The sequence below is a fragment of the Chlorocebus sabaeus genome, chromosome 10 (assembly GCF_047675955.1).
Source record: "Chlorocebus sabaeus isolate Y175 chromosome 10, mChlSab1.0.hap1, whole genome shotgun sequence".
NCBI lineage: Eukaryota > Metazoa > Chordata > Mammalia > Primates > Cercopithecidae > Chlorocebus > Chlorocebus sabaeus.
This window is the reverse complement of record NC_132913.1, coordinates 93,511,048-93,535,443: the sequence shown is the minus strand read 5'-3', so window position 1 is coordinate 93,535,443 and position 24,396 is coordinate 93,511,048. Positions and strand designations below refer to the sequence as shown.

The 24,396-nt window shown below is 39.8% G+C and overlaps 1 protein-coding gene and 1 pseudogene across 7 annotated transcripts in view; one reads left to right on the top strand and one right to left on the bottom strand.

Annotated features, from left to right (window-relative positions):
- The window catches only part of INO80D (INO80 complex subunit D), a 94,526-nt gene that overhangs the window by 33,590 nt on the left and 36,540 nt on the right, over nt 1-24,396 (top strand). For all 7 annotated transcript variants that reach the window (XM_007965959.3, XM_007965966.3, XM_073019971.1 and 4 more), the window contains one exon: nt 2,802-2,910. In XM_007965959.3, the coding sequence (XP_007964150.1) occupies nt 2,802-2,910 (109 nt within the window). The remainder of the gene's footprint in view (nt 1-2,801; nt 2,911-24,396) is intronic.
- Nucleotides 7,994-9,274, bottom strand: LOC140712680 (large ribosomal subunit protein eL27-like; annotated as a pseudogene).

The following is a 24,396-nucleotide window of genomic DNA, read 5'->3' as shown; positions in this document are numbered from 1 at the left end:
AACTCAGTCTTATTATTAGCTTTTATAGTTCTGTCTGGGCTAGTTATATCAGTTAGTTACATTAAAACTAGTGATAATGAAGCCAAGATCAAAGGTTTGCTTTATTGGACAGTTAGTTTCACAGCAGGAAAAACACTTCCATCTCAGTTTTTATGACTTAGATCTTGACTTCTTCAGAGAAAGTATGGGTGTCTTAGTAGAAATTATTCTATTGAAACAAATAAAAGATAACTCATGTTCTGTTTTTTACTGGTGCCTTAAATGTCACTTTGAAGAACTTTACCTTTCAACACACTGAAGTTGATGCTGTTGTGATCATTTAATTGCTTTTTTACCTTTTCCCCCTACAAATTATTAATTATTTCAGTTGAGAGAAAGTAACTCATTTTTAAAGGTGACCTGACATTTTAGATAGTCATCTTAGAATTAGATTTGAAGTTTCTTTATGCCAATTGCAATGTGTTATTTAATCTTAAGCATTTATAATTTGCATTTTAATTAACCTTTTCTTAATTTCCCTATTTGGCACATGTAAACTCATTTAAACTATGGAAGCAATCTGTGAAGTCCTTTTTAATGTAACTGTCTAATGAGGATACTCTTAATTTTTGAGGTTCTCAAGAAGGAAGACATAAATAAAATACTAGTTGTCAAGGTGTCCAGTAAGTTTCATAGAGGTATGAATGTGTTAAACTTACATAGTCTCACATACTGTTACACTTTAGGCTGTGCAACATCAGTCTTTATTAAGACCTCTTCAAGATATAAAACTTCCTTTTTTTTTTTTTTTTTTTTTTTTTAAACTTTTAGAGACAGGGCCTTGCTCTATCACCAGGCTGAAATGCAGTGGCATGATCATGGCTCACTGCAGCCTCAACCTCCTGGGCTCAAGGGTCAATTGATCCTCCTGCCTCAGTCTCCTGAATAGTTGGGACTGCAGTCATGCACCACTCAGCCTGGCTAATTTTTAAGTTTGTTGTAGAGTCGGGGTCTTGCTATGTTACCCAGGCTGGTCTCTAATTACTTGCCTGAAGTGATCCTCCTGGCTCAGCATCCCAAACTGCTGGGATTACAAGCATGAGCCAGTACACCTGGCCAAGACACAAGACTTTTAAAAGGGTAAAACTTTTATGTCAGGAGCTAAAAATTATTCAGTCATTAAAATTATAGCATTTGGCTGGGCACAGTGGCTCATGCAGGTAATTGCGGGACGTTGGGAGGCTAAGGCAGGTAGATCACTTGAGCTCAGGAGTTCGAGAGCAGCCTAGTCAACATGGCAAAACCCTGTCTCTACAAAAAGTACAAAGATTAGTTGGCCATGGTAGTGCTGCCTGTAGTGCCAGCTACTCTGGAGGCTGAGGTGGGAGGATCACTTGAGCCTGGGTGGTCAAGGCTGTAGTGAGCTGAGATTGCACCACTACGCTCCAGCCTGGGCAACAGAGTGAGACCCTTTAACAAAATATTAGTATATACTATCTTTATCCACTTTTCCTTCTAACCTTGTTTTATGTGACGGAGCACAAAGTCTGACATTTTTTGTTTAAAATAATTGAAAGAAATCCCAAACCTCATTAGTAATAGAACATTACCATCCCACCCTTCCATCTTCCCATGGAAGGTAAGAACCAGGGAATGGTTTGGGAGAGGAGGATGGAGTGTTTCTGCCTTTGACACTTTATCGTAGGGCCCTTCTTGGTTGAAATGTAGAGTGACTCCATCTGTCCTTTTTGATGTTTTTCTTTTTGTTGTTGTTTCATAAAACCTTTCAGAAGCGGGTATTGACCTTTTTCTTGCCTGAACGTATATTGAGCTGCTTTTCTCACCCTCTTGTTTGTATTTTATGTTTTTCTGACATCATTTTAGTGTATGAAGTTTTGATACTTAAAGAAATTTCGGCCGGACGCGGTGGCTCACGCCTGTAATCCCAGCACTTTGGGAGGCCAAGGCGGGTAGATCACTTAAGGTCAGGAGTTTGAGACCAGCCTGGCCAACATGGTGAAACTCCGTCTCTACTGAAAATACAAAAATTAGCCAGGTGTGGTGGTACTCACCTGTAATACCAGCTACTTGGGAGGCTGAGGCAAGAGAATCGCTTGAACCTGGGAGGCCGAGGTTGCAGTGAGCCGAGATCATGCCACTGTACTCCAGCCTAGGTGACAGAGCAAGACCCCATCTCAAAAAAAAAAAAAGAAGTTCTACCTTTTTGTGACCTGAACTTTCTCTTTGCTTGTGTTGTTTCTACCCTGTTAGTGAAGTGTCTGACAAAAGAAGTTCATCTGTGGAATACAGCTTAGCCTTTTTGTTGTAATGTCATTTAAAAAACCCGATTGTGTGGCTGGGCACCGTGGCTCATGCCTGTAATCCCAGCACTTTGGGAGGCCGGGGTGGGTAGATCACAAGGTCAGGAGTTCGAGACCAGCCTGGCCAATATGGTGAAACCGTGTCTCTACTAAAAATACAAAAATTAGCTGGGCGTGGTGGTGCACACCTGTAGTCCTGGTTGCTCAGGAGGCTGAGGCAGGATAATCGCTGAACCCGGGAGGCAGAGGTTGCAGTGAGCCAAGATCGTGCCACTGCACTCCAGCCTGGGCAACAGAGTGAGACTCCTTCAAAAACAAAACCAAAAACAAATCGATTATCTTTGTATGAACAGAAATGAAGTTCATCAGGAGGCATTGATTCACACCACAATAGTACTTGCCATAGGTGTGTTGGGTTATGTTATTTTGTGTAGCTTTTTAATTCAAATTTTGAATAAAAGTCAATTTTTTCTAATTTGCAATATCTCCTGTCTACCCCAGGTTTGGACTGGTCTGAAGAGAGCGGAGAGGAACCAGAGGACTCAGAGCAGGCCTCGCCCTACCAGGTTGCATGGTCCATCCGGGAAACCCTCAGATATCAAAGACATGCGTAAGTCTTCTGTTCTGTTTTTATTCTTTTTTTTTGAGATGGGGTCTCTCTCTGTCACCCAGGCTGGAGTGCAGTGGCGTGATCTTGGCTTACTGCCACCTCTGCCTCCTGGGTTCAAGCAATTCTCCTTCATCAGCCTCCCGAGTAGCTGGGATTATAGGCGCCCGCTACCGCTCCTGACTAATTTTTTTGTATTTTTAGTAGAGACGGGGTTTCACCATGTTGGCCAGGCTGGTTTCAAACTCCTGACCTCAAGTGATCTCTCTGCCTAGGCCTCCCAAAGTGCTAGGATTACAGGCATGAGCTACCACGCCCGGCCCTATTTTCCTTCTTGAATGACCGCTGTAGCAGATTGATATTTCTCGCTATATATGCTGATACTTTTATGTTATTAGATCTAGTTTTATTATAAAATAAAGGTTAAAAAAAGTTGGAAGTAAAATAGATTTCACTCCAAGAAATTGGAAGTAAAATAGATTCCACTTGGGAGGAAATGTACTATATTGTTTGAGCAAAGCTACTCTTAAATTTTCTTGGTAAATTTGTTTCTATACCTTTCCCGCTCATCATTAAAGGAATTAATTATAATAGAACCTATAATTGAAAAGAACCTTAGAGATTAATTGATCCAATTTCCTCATTTTACAGAAGAGGAAAGCAAGGCCCACATAGGTTGAGGAACTTGCATGTGGTCTCTTGGAGGGCTACGTAGAGTCCCACTGTCTTGCCTCTCTGTATCTTCCTTAGCTATATCTCCACAGTAGTAGAAATAGTGTTTTTTTACTTCACTTCTATCTTCTGCAACATTGATCCATTCTTTATTTCTACTGTGCTACAAGGTTTTTTTTTTTTTTTTTTTTTTAGGGTAAATCTCCTGAGGGGTTTTCTTTGTACCTTCCTTATTGGAAAGCTGTTTGGGTATACTGACAGCTGTCTTCGTTTTTTTTTTTTCCCATGTTATGTCTTCGGAAAAGAAGCATTTGTCTAAGATCTGTAGAAGTTGAATGCACATCCCCTTCAATGATAGTAAGAAAACCAATTTTTTTAGGAGACTGCTTTTAGCATTCTACAGATTCACTTGGTGCAGTTTGACAATACCAAGATAGATCCTTGTCTGTGGGGCCAAAATATGACTCACTCACTCAACTAACTATTTATTTAAAATGTTGTGGTTTGAATATTCAGCAATATAGAGGGAGACCAGCTATCTGTGATGGTTTTTGAATTTATAGGGTTAAAAATATGATTTATTAGTACACCTAGATGTGATTAGGCTTAGGGAACTGATTGACTAGAGACTAATCTGTACACTAAAATGCCAGCTTAGCTGAGAAATATAATCATCAAGTAGTACAAATGGTCACTGAACAAAACTGCACAGGAAGCAAATTATCAGAAGCTTATTTGGTTATGGAATTAGAGCAAGTAGGGTTAGTTGGATTTTAGTAATGGTCAGTGTCTTAAATTATAACAACATGATGCATCTATTCCACTCTTGGGATTTATCTCCCACCTAGTTGTTCCTGCCTCACTTACTCCCTAGATAGTATTGGAGAATGTTACACCTTTTTTTCTTACGCTGAGGTTCCATTTTATGTGTCATTCAAGACTGTTTCCTTACCATTAGCAGGTTCTTTCAGATACAGCACAACAGAGTCAATTGAGCTTAAGCTTTTCAGTTATAGATACCATCAGTCATACTTCCTAATGGTAATTCGTATCAACTTAATTTGACTTGTGATGTTTTGGGTTCATTTTACAAATTCAGCAAAAACCTGTTACATGGGAAATTATTAATAAATGGTAGTTATCGTTCTTAATTTAATTCTTAAGGTAACCTTGACATCGGTATAGGGAGTATATGCTACTGATTGGGAACAATGTATATTCTATTCTGCCTTCTATTCTTGCAGAGTTATCAAATACTTCTTTTGTTGTTTTAGATTTGTGGCCATCTCATTTTTCTTTATCTCTGTAGCATGTTACTTTCTTGGCCACTTTCATAACTTGCTTCCTCTTTGATTACTATGATACTCTGCTCTCCTGGTTCTTTTCCTTTACTCTGTTTTCCTCCCCCCTTTTTTTTTTTTTAACAGATACTTATTCTTACTTCGTGCCCAGCTGTTGTTTTCATGTTTTCCCCTTCATTCTTTTCCTTCACTCAGTCATTCATTTTTCATTCATTTGTTCATTTACTTATTCAGCACATTCTTATTGGGCTCTTATTACGCTCCAGTCATGGAGCACTCTATATTTTTAATGTTGGGCAAACATGTTGGTTTACCCACGCGTCTATTCCTGTAACTCCACATTTGTATCCACCACTCTGCTCTCTAAGAGGAATCCCTGTCCTGCATTTTAATTAATTAATTAATTAATTAATTCATTTATTTTTTGAGATGGGAGTCTTGCTCTGTTGCCCAGGGTAGAGTGCAGTGGCATGATCATAGCTCACTGCAGTCTTGAACTCCCAGGCTTAAACGATCCTCCCCCTACAGCCTCCCGAGTGGCTGGAACTACAGGTGTGCACCACCATATTTGGCTAATTTTTAAATTTTTTGTAGAGATGGGGTCCTGTTATGTTACCCAAGTTGGTCTTGAACTTCTGGTCTCAAGGGATCCTCCTGCCTTAGCCTCCCAAAGTGCCGGAATTATAGGCATGAGCCAACATGCCTGACCTGTCCTGTATTTTAAACTTCTGTCTTTATTCCAATTTCTTGTTGCAGCTACCTGTAATTTGTTGTACCTTGCTGTGTTTAAGTATAGTAGAAAATGGAGAGCTGTAGAAAATTGGCCCTACCTGGCTGAGCGCAGTGGCTCATGCCTGTAATCCCAGCACTTTGGGAGGCCGAGGTGGGCGGATCATGAGGTCAGGAGTTCGAGACCAGCCTGACCAACATGGTGGAACCCCATCTCTACTAAAAATACAAAAATTAGTCGGGTATGGTGGTGCATGCCTTAATCCCAGCTACTCAGGAGGCTGAGGCAGGAGAATTGCTTGAACCCGGGAGGCGGAGGTTGCAGTGAGCCGAGATTGCGCCACTGCACTCCAGCCTGGGTAACAGAGCTAGACTCCATCTCAAAAAAAAAAAAAGGAAAATTGGCCCTACCTATGCTGTTCATTATATCTTCAAGAGGGTGTTGCCATTCCAAATGCCTCAATTAGTTCATTGAGTTTTTGAAAGAAAAACTGACAGTGGTGTGGCCGCCAAGTTTGTGCCTAAAGAACCTTTTTGTGAGTTTTTTGCTAATGCAGGATTGTACCATAAGGAATTTTTTTGTTTGTTTGTCTTGAGTCAGGGTCTTACCCTATCACCCAGACTGGAGTGTAGTGGTGAGATCATAGCTCACTGCAGCCTTGACTCTCTGGACTCAAGTGATCCTCCTGCCTCAGCCTCCTGAGTAGCTGGGACGACAGGTGCAGGCTACCATTTTAAAATTTTTGTAGAGATAGAATCTTACTGTGTTGCCAAGGCTGGTCTCAAACTCCTTGCCTCAAGCAGTCCTCCTGTGTTGACCTTCCAAAGTATTGGGATTACAGGCATGAGCTGCTGTATCCAGCCCTAAAGGATTTTTTTTTTTTTTGAGATGGAGTCTCGCTTTGTCGTCCATGCTGGAGTGCAATGGCACGACCTCAGCTCATGGCAGCTTCCACCCCTCAAGTTCAAGTGATTCTCCTGCCTCAGCCTCCCGAGTAGCTGGGATTATAGGCACCCGCCACCACGCCTGGCTAATTTTTGTGTTTTTAATAGAGACAGGGTTTCGCCTTGTTGGCCAAGCTGGTCTCAAACTCCTGACCTCAGGTGATCCACCTGCTTCGGCCTCCCAAAGTGCTAGGATTACAGACATGAGCCACCTTTTAATCTTGCTTTTCCTTTCTTTGATTCTCTTTATTGTTGTTTTTAATTTCATTGCTTTGTATTCTAATTCCTGTTATTTCCTTCTGCTTGTTTTGAGTTTAATTTGCTTGTCTTTTTGTAGTTTTTAAGGTGACAGCTTAAAACAGTTGACTGAGATCTTGATTGTTTTCTAATATTGACTCTTCATGTTATACACTTCCCTGTAAACACTGGTTGGAGCTGTGTCCCACAAATTTTAATAAGACATTTTCATTTTTATTCAGTTAAAAATACTTTTTTTTTGAGACAAGGTTTCACTCTGTCACCCAGGCTGGAGTGCAGTGGCATGATTACGGCTCACTGCAGCCTTGACCTCCTGGCTTAAGAGATCCTCCCACGCTAGCCTCTTGAGTGACTGAGACACCTGGCTAATTTTAATTTTTTTGTTTTCTTGTGAAGATGGGGTCCCAAACTCCTGGGCTCAAGTGATCCTCCCGCCTTGGCCTCCCAAAGTGCCAGGATTACAGACATGAGCCACTGTGCCCAGCCCCAAAATGCTTTGTAAATTTCCCTTTTGATTTGTTGTTTGATCATGGGCTATTTAGAAATGATATTTAGTTTTTGAGTATTTTGGGGTTTCCCAGATACTGATTTCTAGTTTAATTCTGTGATCAGAAACCACATTTGAATATAGTATTCTATAAATGTAAATTAGGTCAAGTTGGTTAATAGTATTCATGTCTTCTACATCTGTGGTGATGTTTGTCAAGTCATTATATCAATTACTGAGAAAAGGATCTTGAAATCTCTCTTTGTGAATTTGATTATTTCTCCTTTTGAGCCTGTCATTGTTTATTTCCCATATTTTGTATTTCTGTTATTAGATGCATAATTGTTTAAGATTGTTTTGATGAAGTAGCCTCTTTATTATTATAAAATGGTCCTCTATATCCCAGTAACAGTGTTTTCTCTAAGATCTTTCCTTACGTAGCATTAACATAGCCACTCCATCTTTCTTTTGATTAGTGAAAGCTTGGTATCTTTGTCAGTCTTTTTGCCTTTAACCTGTTTGCATCTTTATATTTCAAGTGCGTTTCTTGTTGGCAATGTATTACTGGATCTTGCTTTTCTCTCTCCTCTGACAATCTCTGCTTGTTATTTGGAATATTTAGACAACTTAAATTTAATATGATTATTGATATTATTGGGTTTAAATTTACTGTCTTTTGTATTTGTCTTGTCTATTCTTTGTTCTTTTCTCCCTGTTTTTTAAATTATTTTTTAGGATTATATTTTATCTCTTTCATAGCTTATTACCTGTACTCACATGCTTTGTTTTTGTAGTGGCTGTTGTAGGGTTTTTTAATACATCTTTAATTACCACAGTCTACCTTCAAGTGTTAAACCACTTCACGAGTAAGAACCTATAACAGTTTCCTTTCATTCCTGCCCATTTAATTTATCTACTCTGACAGTGTCTGCTTTTTATTTGGAGTGTTTGGACCATTTGAATTTAATGTTATTGTTTATATTACAGCATTTATTTATTTAATTTTTAAGACAGAAACAAACATCTAAAACTGTACCCTCTGGAAGAACCGCTTGTTCTTGCCCGTCTTGTATCTTTGAGTTGACCTTGCCCTCCCATTGGGCCTTGTGTTTAAGAGCAGGATCTCTGAAGACATCCTTGTGGATGACAGTTTTGTGTAAGGGGATATCCACAGAGTACGTTGTAGGCGTTAAGACGATGTAGTTATAAACCTTCACAGAAGGCTCGATCTTTGACCTCCTGGTAATCTTCTTTTTGCCCATGGCAGCTGTCACTTTGCAGGGATAGCGATCAATTCCAACCACGAGAGCCTGGATGTAGGGGCAGTCTGAGGTGCCATCATTAATGTTCTTTACGATGACAGCTTTGTGTTCAGCCAGAATAGTGCTGGCCAGGACCAGCACCACTTTCCCAGGTTTCATGCACTTGCCCGTTTTGACAGCAACCACTGAGGGCTACAACAGAAAGGAAGGCTATTATTGCATTTATGTCTAACATGTTAATTCTTCTTTAAATGTTTTAGTATAATTCACTAGTGAAGCCATCTGGTCTTGGGCTTTATTTTTTTGAGACAGAGTCTCACTCTGTCACCCAGGCTGGAGTGCAGTGGTGCGATTTTGGCTCACTAAACCTGAGTTCAAGTGATTCTCCTGCCTCAGCTCCCTGAGTAGCTGGAATTACAGGCATGCACCACCACGCCCGGCTAATTTTTGTATTTTTAGTAGAAATGGGGTTTTACCATGTTGGCCAGGCTGGTCTTGAACTCCTGACATCAAGTAATCTGCCTGCCTTGGCCTCCCAAAGTGCTGGGATTACAGGTGTGAGTCACCACGCCTGGCCCTGGGCTTTTTTTTGTGGGAAGTTTTGTGATTACTCTTTGTTATATGTTTGTTTATGTTTTTTCTTGAGTTAGATTCAGAAGCTTGTGCCTCTCTAGGAACTTGTCCATTTTTTATCTAAGTTTTTGGCATACAGTTTTTAAAAATGACATTCCATTATAATATTTTTTCTTTCTTGTTTTTTTTTTTTTTTTGAGACAGAGTCTTAATCTGTCACCCAGGCTGGAGTGCAGTGGTGCAATCTTGGCTCAGTGCAACCTCCACCTCCTGGGTTCAAGCGATTCTCCCGCCTCAGCCTCCTGAGTAGCTGGGACTACAGGCATGCGCCCCACATACCTGACTAATTTTTGTATTTTTAGTAGAGATGGAGTTTCACCATGTTGGCTAGGCTGGTTTTGAACTCCTGACCTCAGGTGATCTGCCCACCTCGGCCTGCCAAAGTGCTGGGATTACAGGGGTGAGCCACCCTGCCCGGCCTCATTTTTCTTTCTTTAAGTTAGATAATGTATATTCTTTTATTCCTAATTTATTACTTTTCCTTTTTTCTTGGTTAGTGTAGGTTAAAGGGTTGTCAATTTTATTGACCACTTATATTTCATATATATTCACATATAAACTGTACAATATGCGGCCTTTTGTTGTTGGAGAACATAGTTTATATAATTTTACTCCTTTCAAATTTATTGAGACTTGTTTTATGCTCTTGTAGAGAATCTTTTATATTACACTTGAGAAGAATGTGTATTCTGCTGTTGGGTGGAATGTTTTTAGATCTAGTTGTTTTATGGTGTTCAGTTTTTCAATTTCCTTGCTGATCTTCAATTTTATTCTGTTATTTGGAGTAGGATATTGCAGTCTCCCAACTATTACTGTTAAATTGTCTGATTCTTTCTTCAGTTCTGTCAGTTTTTGCTTCCTGTATTTTGGGACTCTGTTGTTAGGTACATGTATGTTTGTAATTACTGTATTTTTCTTAAGTATTGATACTTTCATCATTATAAAATATCCCCTCTTCATCTCTAGTGGCATTTTTTGTTTTGAGGTCTACTTTGTCTTGATGTTAGCATGGCTCTTTTCTAGTTGCTGTTTGCACATATATCCTTTTCTGTCTCTTTACTTTCAGCCTATTTGTGTGAATAGTAGAATATATATTCTTTTCAATGGCAACATGGAGTATACTCCAGATGGATATTTAACCTCACAAGAAGTTTAACAGTTTTTGAAGTGTTTGTGCAATTTTATACTTGTACCATCAATGTATAAGAATTCTATTTTCTCAATATCCTCTCCAACATTTGGTGGTGTCAGTCTTTTTAGTTTTAGGTATTCTAATGAGCTGTGAAATGGTTTCTTATTGTCATTTCACTTTGCATTTTGCTGCTGTTTACCTTTCATGTGTTTATTGGCCATTCAAAGATCTTTTCTGGGAAATGATTTTTTCAAGACTTGTGCCCCCTTTCTAATACATTTTTTTAAAATTATTGATTTGTCATAGTTAATTATATATTTTGGGTATAAGTCTTTGGTACATATATATTTTTGTTGTTTTTTAGAGACAGGGTCTCACTCTGTTGCTGAACCTTAGTGCAGTGGTACAGTCATAGCTCACTGCAGACTCAAAGTCATGAGCTTAAGTGATCCTGCTGCCTCAGCCTCCTATTTTATTTTTTGTAGAGACAAGGTTTTTCTATGTTGCCCAGGCTGGTCTCACATTCCTGGCATTGAATGATCCTCCTGCTTTAGCCTCCGAAAGTGCTGCAAATATAGGCATGAGTCACCATTCCTGGCCTACATACATGTTTTGAGAGTGTTTTCTTTTAGTCTGTGACTTGAGTTTTTATTTTGTTAAGGATATCTTTTTTATTTTTGGAGATTATTATTATTATTTTTAAAATAATAGAGACAAGGTCTTGCTATGTTACCCAAGCTGAAACTCCTGGCCCTAAATGATCCTCTCACCCCAGCCTCCCAAAGTGTTGAGCTTATCAGCATGAGCCACCTCACCTGGCCTGTTAATAATATTTTTTTGATGAGTACAAGTTGTTAATACTAAAAAAGTCCAGTTTATTACATTTTTTCCTTTTATGATTACTACTTTCTCTATACCACTTTAAAAATCTTTGACCATTCTAAAGTTGTGGAGGTTTTTCACCTCTGTTGTATTTAGAAACTTTGTAGGTTTAACTTATCTTTAACATTTATGTCTGTGACCCATTTTATATAATTTTTTGTGCGTACTGTGGTTGGGGTCAAAGTTTTTTATTTTTTTTTTGAGATGGAGTTTTGCTCTTGTTGCCTAGGTTGGAGTGCAACGGCTCGACCTTGGCTCACTGCAACCTCTACCTCGTGGGTTCAAGTGATTCTCCTGCCTCAGCCTACTGAGTAGCTGGGATTACAAGCATGAGCCACTACACCCAGCTAATTTTGCATTTTTAGTAGAGACGGTGTTTCTCCATGTTGGTCAGGCTCATCTTGAACTCCTGACCTCAGGTGATCTGCCCACCTCGGCTTCCCAAAGTGTTAGGATTACAGGCATGAGCCACTGCCCCTGGCCAAAGTTTATTCTTTTATATGGCTATCTAGTTGTTGCAAAAGTACTTGTTGAAAATACTTTTATTTCCTATTTATTTGCTGTGGTGCCTTTGTGACGAATTAATTAAGCATATTAGGTGTGAACCTATTTCTGAAGTCTTTTCTGTTCTATTGATTAATTTTTAAATTTTTAGACTACTTCCAGACTTATTTACTTAGTTAATTGTGGTTATAGAGTACCTGTAGAAATTCAGTGGTTTGAATCCTACAACATAGTCATTTTTCACAATTATTTTGACTTTTCTAGGTATTTTTTATTTACACACAAATTTTAGAATCAAATTGTCATTTTCCACTAACAATACTATTGTGATTGTGGTTTTTATTATAAGTTGATTTGTGGAGAATTTACATTTTAACAATATTAAGTCTTCCAATCCATGAATATGGAATACTGCTCTAGTTTAGGTCTTTTAAAATTGTCTTCATTAGAGTTTAAATTTTTGGTGTGACAGTCTTGCATATATTTCATTAAGTTTATTTCAAAGTATTTTGCTTTCAATGCTGTTGTAAACCGAATTTTTTTATGATTATATTTTTCATTTGTTTGCCACTTATATGTAGAAATAGTTTGTTATTAGGTTGAATTGTCAATATATATTGCAATTTTGATAATTTACTTATTCTAACTTTTTTGGGTAAATTCTTTATGATTTTCTCTGTAAACAGTCATGTCATGGTGAATGACAGTTTTACTTCCTTCCAATCTGTATGCTTCGTATTGCTTTTTCTGGCCTTATGTACTGGCTAAGATTTTCAGTAAATTATTGAATAGAAAGAGTGAGGATGGACATAATTGCCTTGTTTCCTTTATTTTGGGTAAAACATCCATGAAATTTTGGTTTAAAATAATTTTTTATTTTTAAGAGTTTATTTATTAAATAAAAATTTGAGGCCGTGCCACTGAGCCCAGAACCGAGAGACTAAGCCATAGCTGGAACATCATTTATACTTTTCTTTTTTTTTTTTTATTTTTGAGACGGAGTTTTGCTCTTGTCACCCAGGCTGGAGTGCAATGACGCAATCTCGACTCACCGCAACCTCTGCCTCCCGGGTTCAAGTGATTCTTCTGTCTCAGCCTCCAAAGTAGCTGGGATTACAGGCATGTACCACCATGCCTGGCTAATTTTGTATTTTTAGTAGAGACAGGGTTTCTCCATGTTGGTCAGGCTGGTCTCGAACTTCCGACCTCAGGTGATCTGCCCACCTCAGCCTCCCAAAGTGCTGGGATTACCAGCATGAGCCACCACACCCGGCCCCTTTATACCTTTCTTACACAACTTTTGTGTATCATAAGTCCCACCTTTGGGGTCCTTGTAAGTATGAGTCTGTCATTTATCATGTTTTTTCTTTTTGTCACACAAAGTGGCTTACCTACTTATTTGCATGGTAATCCTTGGTTTTATAGGTTTTGGACTTATCCTGGAAACTCACATTTAGCTACGTTAACTTGTTAGGATGATAATTTATATCAGCAAGTACTTTGAAATCAGCCTACCTCCTCTCTTTTTCTCTCTGCTTCTACCTTTAGCTTCAGTTTTGAGTTCATTTGTTTGTTTGTTTGTTTGTTTGTTTTCTGAGACAGGGTCTCACTCTGTTACCCAGGCTGGAGTGACCTTCCAGGGTCAAGCTGTCCTCCAACCTCAGCCTCCTGAGTAGCTGGGGCTACAGGCGTGCACCACCACGCCTGGCTATTTTTGCATTTTGTTGTAGGGATGGGTTTTGCCATGTTGCCTAGGCCACTCTCGAACTCCTGGGCTTAAGCTATCCTCCCACCTAGGTCTCCCCAAGTGTTAGGATTACAGGTGTGAGCCACTGTGCCTGGCCCAGGTTTTTTCTATTTATCGTTTATTTACTTTTTGATGAGCAGTTAGGGGAAGAGATCTCCTCTACTTCCTATTGGGACCAACAATGCATTCATAAATATATTTTACCTAGTATGTAGTTGCTTTAGAATGGTAAGTTCTCTTAGTATATCTAAACTACCATATGCTGTCAAGTGTTTCTTTCTCTTTTTTTCTTTTAGAAGTTTTATCAGGTAACTTTTTTTACCCTCAAGGTCAAAGAAGAACACAATTTATTCATCTTTATACCTCAAATATTCCAAATATTCTTTTTTTTTTTTTTTTTTTTTGAGACGATCTCGCTCTGTTGCCCAGGCTGGAGTGCAGTAGCCCAGTCTCAGCTCACTGCAAGCTCCGCCTCCTGGGTTCTCGCCATTCTCCTGCCTCAGCCTCCTGAGTAGCTGGGACTACAGGTGCCCGCCACCACGCCCTGCTAATTTTTTGTATTTTTTTAGTGGAGACGGTGTTTCACTGTGTTAGCCAGGATGGTCTTGATCTCCTGAAATCATGATCCACCTGCCTCAGCCTCCCAAAGTGCTGGGATTACAGGTGTGAGCCACCACACCTGGCTATACCACAAATATTCTAATACACAGATCAAAATAGAATAAAACAGATGACTAGTAATTTTATTTCCATATTATTTGTACACATTTATGGGGTACATATGCAGTTTTGTTTTGTTTTGTCTTTGAGATGGAGTTTCTCTGTTGTTGCCCAGGCTGGAGTGAAATGGCACAATCTCGGCTCATCACAACCTCCCGGGTTCAAGCAATTCTCCTGCCTCAGCCTCCTGAGTAGCTAGGATTACAGGCATGCGCCACCACGCCAGGCTAATTTTGTATTTTTTTTAGTAGAGACAGGGTTTCTCCATGTTGGTCAGACTGGTCTTGAACTCCTGACCTCAGGTGATCCTCCCACCTCGGCCTCCCAAAGTGTTGGGATTATAAGTGTGAGCCACTGCGCCCAGCCATGTGCAGTTTTGTTATACATAGATTGTGTAGTGATCAAGTCAGGGCTTTTAGGGTACCAGTCACCTGAATGACATACATTGTACCTATTAACCAATTTGTCATCATCCTCCCCTCTTCCACCCCCTCACCCTTCTGAGTCTTCATTGTCTATCACTCCACTCTCTACGTCTATGTGAACATGGTTTTTGGTACCCACTTATGAGTGAGAACATGTGATACTTGTCTTTCTGTGCCTAGCTTGTTTCACTTATAATAAGCCTCCAGTTCTACATATGTTACTGCAAAAGACATGATTTTATTCTTTTTTTGGGCTCAATAGCATTCTATTGTGTATACATGCAACACATTTTCTTTATCCATTTGTCCACTGATGGACACTTAGGTTGATTCTATTCTTTGTGATTCTGAATAGTGCTGTTATAAACATAAGAGTGCTGATATAATTTTGATACATTGACTTATTTTCCTTTGAGTAGATACCTGGTAATGGGATTGCTGGGTTGAATGGTAGTTCTATAGTTATATTTTTACTTTGAGAAATCTTTATACTGTTTTCCATAGAGGTTGTACTAATTTAGATTCCCACCAACAGTGTATAAGAGTTCCTGTTTCTCCACTTTGTAGCCATTATCTGTTATTTTATGTCTTTTTAATGATAGCCATTCTAACTCGGTTTGCTTGTTATCTTTTTGTGAATGACTCCCAAATCTTTTTTTTTTTTTTTTTTTTTTTTGAGACGGAGTCTTGCACTGTCACCCAGGCTGGAGTGCAGTGGCATGATCTCGGCTCACTGCAGGCTCCGCCTCCCGGGTTCACGCCATTCTCCTGCCTCAGCCTCTGGAGTAGCTGGGACTACAGGCGCCCGCCGCCACGCCCAGTTATTTTAGTAGAGACAGGGTTTCACAGTGTTAGCCAGGATGGTCTCGATTTCCTGACCTCATGATCCTCCCACCTCGGCCACCCAAAGTGCTGGAATTACTGGTGTGGGCCACCGCGCCCGGCCTGAATGACTGCTAAATCTTTTACTCATGTCTAACGATAAATCTTTTGAGTTTGAACTGCTTGTTGGATATTTCTCATCACGTATTTGGTCAATACCTTAAATTCAGCATTTCTAAAACTAAACTCATTATTTTTCTTTCTTTTTTTTTTTTTTTTTTGAGAGGGAGTCTCTTTCTGTCGCCCAGGCTGGAGTGCAGTGGCACCATCTCGGCTCACTGCAAGCTCCACCTCCCGGGTTCACGCCATTCTCCTGCCTCAGCCTCCCGAGTAGCTGGGACTACAGGCGCCCGCCACCTCGCCCGGCTAGTTTTTTGTATTTTTAGTAGAGATGGGGTTTCACCGTGTTAGCCAGGATGGTCTCGATCTCCTGACCTCGTGATCCGCCCGTCTCGGCCTCCCAAAGTGCTGGGATTACAGGCTTGAACCACCGCGCCCGGCCAATATTTTTCTTAATATGTATGCCTCTTTCTGATTCTCCTATTTTTATTAGAGGTATTACCATTTTGCTGTTTGGTTGTCTTAATAAAGTAAATTAAAATGAATTTCATTTGGAGAAGTTCATGTCATGCCTTGAGATTATGGACAAGCCTGGAATCTTAGAATATCAGGTGTAGAATTTGCTGCTCTGTAGGGTTGTTAATAACATTTTAGTAATAACAATATCTGTATTTATATTGTCACTTCACAGGTATCATTTCTCTCCTTTTTCTTAACAATCTTGGGGGGGTAGGCTAGGTGTATCTCATTTCACAGATATGGAAAGTTAAAGAAGGAAGGAAACAAACACATACTGAGAATGCATTAGGTGCCAGGTTTTGTCACTGCTAAATGAAGGGAAACTGGCCTTTCTCTTCTGTTTCCTACTCTTCATCAGCAACCAGATTTGAAATACCGTTGTCATTGATCTTAGAAGTGGGAAGCATCCTGGAGATGTTCTAAATTATGTCCTTACAAGGGTTGGCCTGTGGACCTGTGTCAGTCTACAAACTGCTTATTACTGGTCTGTGATAGAATAAGTGTGGAAATTATGAATAAGCTTTAGAAAATTGTGTAATCATGTAACATGCCTCAGCATCCAAGTGCGTCTTTCCACACTTAACTTGAGAAGCACTGATTTAGTCCTTCCATTCTGCAGTAATAGCATCTTTTTTATTTTTATTTTTTCCGTTTTCCATAGGTTATTGGGGTCCAGGTGGTATTTGGTTACATGAGTAAGCTTTTCAGTGGCGATTTGTGAGATCTTGGTGAACCCATCACCTGATCAGTATTCACTGCACCCTATTTGTAGTCTTTTATCCCTTGCTCCCCTTCCTCCCTTCCCCCCAAGTCCCCAGAGTGCAGTGTATCTTGCTTATGCCTTTGGGTCCTCATAGCTTAGCTCCCACATATCAGTGAGAACATAGGATGTTTGGGTTTCCATTTCTGAGTTACTTCACTTAGAATAATAGTCTCCAGTCTCATCCAGGTCACTGCAAATGCCATTAATTCATTCCTTTTTATGGCTGAGTAGTATTCCATCATACACACACACACACACATATATACATATACACACACCACAGTTTTCTTTATCCACTTGTTGACTGATGGGCATTTGGGTTGGTTCCATGATTTTGCAGTTGTGAATTGTGCTACTATAAATGTGTGTGCAAGTATCTTTTTCGCATAATGACTTATTTTCCTCTGGGTAGATACCTGGTAGTGGGACTGCTGGGTCAAATGGGAGTTCTTCTTTTAGTTCTTTAAGGAATCTCCACACTGTTTTCCATAGTGGCTGTACTAGTTACATTCCCACCAGCAGTGTAGAAGTATTCCCTGATCACCACATCCACGCCAACATCTACTGATTTTTGATTTTTTGATTATGGCCATTCTTGCAGGAGTAAGATGGCATCGCATTGTGGTTTTAATTTGCATTTCCCTGCAAATCAAATTTGCAATTAGTGATGTTGAGCATTTTTCCATATGTTTGTTGCCCATTTGTTTATCTTCTTTTGAGAATTGTCTATTCATGTCCTTAGCCCACCTTTTTTTTTTTTTTTTTTTTTTTTTTTGAGATGGAGTCTCACTCTGTCGCCCAGGCTGGAGTACAGTGGCGCCATCTCGGCTTACTGCAAGCTCTGCCTCCTGGGTTCACGCCATTCTCCTGCATCAGCCTCCCAAGTAGCTGAGACTACAGGTGCCCACCACCATGCCTGGCTAATTTTTTGTATTTTTAGTAGAGACGGGGTTTCACCGTGTTAGCCAGGATGGTCTCGATCTCCTGACCTCGTGATCCGCCTGCCTTGGCCTCCCAAAATGCTGGACTTACAGGCACGAGCCACTGCGCCCAGCTGAACATAGCCCACTTTTTATTGGGATTGTTTGTTTTCTTCTTACTGATTTGTTTGAGTTCGTTGTCAATTCTGGATATTAACAATATCTATATATTGTTCTATCTATATATCAATATCTATATATCCTTTGTCAGATATATAAATTGTGAAGAGTTTCTCCTACTCTGTGGGTTGTCTGTTTACTCTGCTGACTGTTCCTTTTGCTGTGCAAAAGCTCTTTAGTTTAATTATGTCCCAGCTATTTATCTTTGTTTTTACTGCATTTGCTTTTGGGTTCTTGTCATGAACTCCTTGCCTAAGCCAATATCTAGAAGTGTTTTTCCAATGTTAGAATTTTTATAGTTTCAGGTGTTAGATTTAAGTCCTTAATTGACCTTGAGTTGATTTTTGTGTAAGGTGAGAGATGAGGATCCAGTTTCATTCTCCTACACGTGGCTAGCCAATTATCCCAGCACCATTTGTTGAAAGGGTGTTCTTTTTCCACTTTATGTTTTTGTTTGCTTTGTCAAAGATTAGTTGGATGTAAATATTTGAGTTTATTTCTGGGTTCTCTATTCTGTTCCATTGGTCTATGTACCTATTTTTATACCAATACCATGCTTTTTTGGTGACTGTGGCCTTATAGTATAGTTGGAAATCAGGTAGTGTGATGCTTCCAGGTTTGTTGTTTCTGCTTAGTCTTGTGTTGGCTATGTGGGCTCTTTTTTGGTTCCTTAGGAATTTTAGAATTGTTTTTTCTAATTTTGTGAAGAATGAGGTGGTATTTTGATTGGGAATATGTTGAATTTGTAGAGTGCTTTTGGCAGTATGGTCATTTTCACAATATTGATTCTACCCATCCATGAGCATGGGATGTGTTTCCATTTGTTTGTGTCATCCATGATTTCTTTCAGCAGTGTTTTGTAGTTTTCTTTGTAGAGGTCTTTCGCCTCCTTTGTTAGGTATATTCCTAAGTATTTTTTTATTATTATTTTATTTTGCAGCTATTATAAAACAGATTGAGTTCTTGATTTGATTCTCTGCTTGGTCGCTGTTGCTATATAGAAGAGCTACTGATTTACGTATATTAATCTTGTATCCAGACACTTTGCTGAATTCTTCTGTCAGTTCTAGGAGCTTTCTGTAGTCTTAATGGATTTCAAGGGTAAACGATCAGATCGTCGGCAAACAGTGACAGTTTGACTTCCTCTTTACTGATTTGGATGCCCTTTATTTCTTTCTCTTATCTAATTGCTCCAGCTAGGACTTCCAGTACTATGTTGAGGAGGAGTGGTGAGAGTGGGCATCCTTGTCTTGTTACAGTTCTCAGAGGGAATGCTTTAAACTTTTCCCCATTCAGTATTTTGTTGGCTGTGGGTTATAGATGGCTTTTATTATATTGAGGTACGTCCCTTGTATGCCAATTTTGCTGAAAGTTTTAATCATAAAGGGATGCTGGATTTTTTCAAATGCTTTTTCTGCATATATTGAGATGATCAGGTGATTTTTGTTTTTAATTCTGTTTATGTGGTGTATCACATTTCTTGACTTGCTTATGTTAAACCATCTCTGCATCCCGGTATGAAACTCACTTGACATGGTGAATTATCTTTTTGATAAGTTGTTGGATTCGGTTAGCTAATATTTTGTTAAGGGTTTTAGCATCTGTGTTCATCAGGGATATCGGTCTGTGGTTTTCTTTTTTGGTTATGTCCTGGTTTTGGTATTAGGCTTCACAGAATGAATTAGGGAGGGTTCCTTCTTTCTCTATCTTGTGGAATAGTGTCATAAGGATTGGTACTAATTCTTCTTTGAATGTCTGGTAGAATTCTGCTGTGAATAAGTCTGGTCCTGGAATGGTTTTTGTTGGTAATTTTTAAATTACCATTTTAATCTTGCTGCTTGTTATTGGTCTGCTCAGGGTATCTAATTCTTCTTGATTTAAGCTAGGAGTGTTGTATTTTTACAGGAATTTATCATTTATCTATCTCTTCTAGGTTTTCTAGTTTATGTACATAAAGGTGTTCATAGTAGCCTTGAATGATCTTTTGTATTTCAGTGGTATCAGTTGTAACATCTCCTGTTTTATTCCTTATTGAGGTTATTTGGATTTTCTCTCTTCTTTTCTTGGTTAATCTTGCTAATGGCCTATCAATTTTATTTATCTTTTCAAAGAACCAGCTTTTTGTTTCATTTATCTTTTGTATTTTGTTTATTTGTTTCAGTTTCATTTAGTTCTGCTCTGATATTGGTTATTTCCTTTCTTCTGCTGGGTTTGGGTTTAGTTTGTTTTTGTTTCTCTGCTTCCTTGATGTGTGACCTTAGAATGTCAGTTTGTGCTCTTCCAGTCTTTTTGATGTAGGCGTTTAGGGCTATGAACTTTCCTCTTAGCACTGCCTTTGCTGTATCCAAGAGGTTTTGATAGGTTGTGTTATTATTGTTGTTCAATTTGAAGAATTTTTAAATTTCCATCTTGATTTTGGTTTTGACCCAATGCTCTTTCAGGAGCAGGTTATTTAATTTCTACGTATTTGCGTGGTTTTGAAGGTTCGCTTTGGAGTTGATTCCCAGTTTTATTCCACTGTGGTCTGAGAGAGTGCTTGATATAATTTCAATTTTCTTAAATTTACTGAGGCTCGTTTTGTGGCCTAGCATATGGTTCTATCTTGGAGAAAGTTCCGTGTGCTATTGAATAGAACGTGTGTATTCTGCAGTTGTTGGACAAGGCCTTTTACTATTATATAATATCCCTCTTTGTCTCTTTTAACTGCTGTTGCTTTAAAGTTTGTTTTGTCTGATATAAGAATAGCTACCCCTGCTTGCTTTTGGTGTTCATTTGCATGAAATGCCTTTTTCTGTGCCTTTAAGTTTATGTGAGTCTTTATATGTTAGGTGAGTCTTCTGAAGGCAGCAGATGGTTGGTTGGTGGGTTCTTATCCATTCTGTGGTTCTGTATCTTTTAAGTGGAGCATTTAGGCTATTTACATTCAATGTTAGTATTGAAATATGAGGTACCATTGCTTTCATTGTGCTCTTTGTTGCCTGTGTGCTTTGGTTTTTTGTTTTACTTTCTAACTTGTATTTTTGTTTTATAGGTCCTATATGATTTGTGCTTTAAAGAGATTCTGTTTTGATGTGTTTCCAGTATTCATTTCAAGATTTAGAGCTCCTTTTAGCAGTTCTTGTGGTGGTTTGGTAATGGTGAATTCTCTCAGCATTTGTTTGTCTGAAAACGACTGTATCTTTCCTTCATATGTGATGCTTAGTTTTGCTGGATACAAAATTCTTGGCTGACAATTGTTTTGTTTAAGGAGGCTGAAGATAGGGCCCAATCCCTTCTAGTTTGTGGGGTTTCTCTTGAGAAATCTGCTGTTAATCTCATAGGTTTTCCTTTTTAGGTTACCTGGTGCTTCTGTCTCACAGTTCTTAAGATTCTTTTCTTCGTCTTAACTTTGGATAACCTCGTGACAATGTGTCTAGGCAAAGGTTCCCAGGTCAATGGAGTTGTGTATTTAGGAGGATTATGGCTGCCTCTGCTGAATCACGTAGGTTGTCAGGGAAGTGGGGGAAAGCCAGCAGTCATAGACCTCACCCAGCTCCCACACAATCTGAAGGGCCAGCCTCACTCCCACCATGCCCCACCTAATAGCCCAGTCTGTTTCCAGGCAGTGGGTGAGCAGGACTGGAGAACTTGCCCCAGGCTACCTGCCTCCCAGCTGGGAAAGAAAAGGGCTTTGGTTCTTTCCCCACCTGTGGAGTCTGCCCACAGGATTCGTGGCCTCCTCCACATTCTGACCAGGAGGCTTCTCACCCAGTTCAGATTGTTACAAAGTTCAGCTGGAGATTTCCTTCTCCCTGTGGCATTTTCCCCATGCCTCTGGCTGCCCTCCCAAAAGATCTCTGTGATGCCAGGCAGGAATGACCTGCTTGGGGAACCAGTGAGCTCCCGGAACCTTTCCCGCTGCTTCCTCTACCCCTGTATTTTGCTCAGCTCTCTAAATTGACTCAAGTCCAGGTAAGGTCGGAAACTTCTCCTGTAAACCAGACCTTCAGGTTCCCCAGCGCGGGTGTGTGTTCGGAGCAGAGGATCTCCCTTTCCTACTTCTGCAGTTTGGGCACTCACAGTATTTGGAATGTCTCCAGGTCCTGCAGGAGCAGTCCACTTCCTTCAGAGGGTCTGTGGGTCCTCTTGGGATTCCTGGTTTGTTCTTGCAGTTGTTCTGGAGCTAAAATTCACTATGCGAGCCTCTGCACTCTGCTCTGTCTGTGGGAGCTGCAATCCAGTCCTGCCTCTCATCGGCCATGATGATCACTTCGCTATTTTAAGCCAGTCCTGGGGGTACAGCACCATCTGGGGCACACGCAGTGGCTGCGCAGCACAGGAGGCAGGCAGGGCTATGCAGCTGTGGCAGTGCTGTCCTAAGAGCGGGACTGGAGCCAGGTGACACTGAGGTGGTGATAGCAGTGGCAGGGGCGCAGGTGCATCTTTTTAAAGTAACAATTTTGGCAACTGATTATCGACCCAAGCTTTGCCTTCCCTTCAAGACCTGCCTTTCCTTTTTTGTATGAATGAGACTTCTATTTTCCTAGTTATGCAGATTCTGAGCCATGGAGTCATTGACTTTCTAATCCTTCATACTGAGTCACCAAAGTGAGTTAGTTCAATTATGATAATGGCCGTTATATGTTTTTGTTTGTTTGTTTGTTTTGTTTTGTTTTGTTTTTGAGATGGAGTCTTGTTCTGTCGCCCAGGCTGGAGGGCAGTGGCTTGTGATCTTCGCTCACTGCAACCTCTGTCTCCTGGGTTCAAGTGATTCTCCTGCTTCAGCCTCCCAAGTAGCTGGGACTACAGGCATGCACGATCATGCCAAGCTAATTTTTTTGTATTTTTAGTTCTTTGTTTTATACATTATGTTACTGTTCTTCTTCCCAGTCTTTGCTGGTGGAAACTGCTGCCTGCTTATTGTCCCTTCCCTGGTCCTTGCCAGCTGACAAAGCTTGTCTTTATACATGTCTTTATGCATGCAGATTGCCTCACGCTCTCCAATCCTCCTCCTTCCATCCTAGCATGGATCCTTGTTATCTCTTTCCCGGAGTTTTACTCTTCTCTCTCTTCTTCCATTGATTTTATATCTGCTGCTGACTGTAATCATTGTCATGGCACGCCTCCGTTATTGTGTTTTCTTAACAATTACAAAGCTTAGCAGTTAGGAGTGCAAAATTTAAAAAATTACAAGTCTCCTGCTTTGCCTGTGGAATAAAGGTTAAACTCTTTAATTTGATATTTAAGTTTAGAAAGCTAACCTTACCTATCATTATTCCCTTATAGACCCCTTACCTTAGCCACAGCAAGCTACTTACATTCTTGCTCTTCACCATCCTGTCTATCTCTGTATCTTGGCTTACGTTTTCTATTTGTGTGAGGTCCTCTTTCTTCAGGGTTCATTTCTGCTGTCACCTCCTCTGCAGAGCCTTTCTTTTCTTCCAGCAGAGTTATTTATTTATTTATTTATTTATTTATTTATTTATTTATTTATTTTGTTGAGGCAAAATCTTGCTCTGTCACCCAGGATGGAGTGCACTGTTGCTGTCTCAGTTTCCTACAACCTCCACCTCTCAGGTTCAAATGGTTCTCCTGCCTCAGCCTCCTGAGTAGCTGGGATTATAGGAATACACTACTACACCTGGGTACTTTTTATATTTTTAGTAGAGACAGGGTTTTGCCATGTTAGTAGAATTCTTGACCTCAAGTGATCTGCCCACCTTGGCCTCCCAAAGTGCTGGGATTACAGGCGTGAGCCACTGCATCCAGGCCTTCCAGCTGTCTTTCCAGTGAACTTCAGTAACACCTTACCCTGACCTCTGTTGTGATACTTTACTGTTTTCTGTCTTGTGTGAAAGATATTTATCACACTTGCTAGCTCTACGAGAACTCGCAAGTGTAGACTTTCTGTCAGAGGTCAGGGAAAAATTCAAAATGAGGAATCCTGGGCCCTATACCATGGAGATTTCTGTTCAGTAGATTTGGGGTAGCTCCTAGGAGTCTGAAACTTTTAAGTGCTCACAGATTTTTCTGATTTGTGGTCAGATGTTTGAATCATTGGCCTGTCTGCCCCACTGTTCTTGTTACTGATTTTATTCTTTTTTGAATTGTTTTAACTTTTGGTAAGTGTTTATCTTGTCTAAATTGCATTGCAAACTCTTTGAAATGTTGGTCTCTCGTCTGTAGTGCTGAGCATAATAGATAAACAGTAAATGTTGAATGTTGAGTAAATGAAAAGATTGAAGTAAAATCCTTCAATTGGTAGATCTGTAGTAAAAACTATACTGATGAGAATGTGCTTCTTAGGAGAGATACTAAGTAGAAGTTTATAAAGTAGGCTGTTATAGGCTATGCTGAAGGAAAGAATAATAATATCACTTAAGAGAAACCAAGCAATGAATAGCAGAAGATTGGTAAGATAATATATAGTCCATGGTGTCACATGTGTGGTATTTACCTACGATAGAAGAGAAAGAAGCTAAAATAACA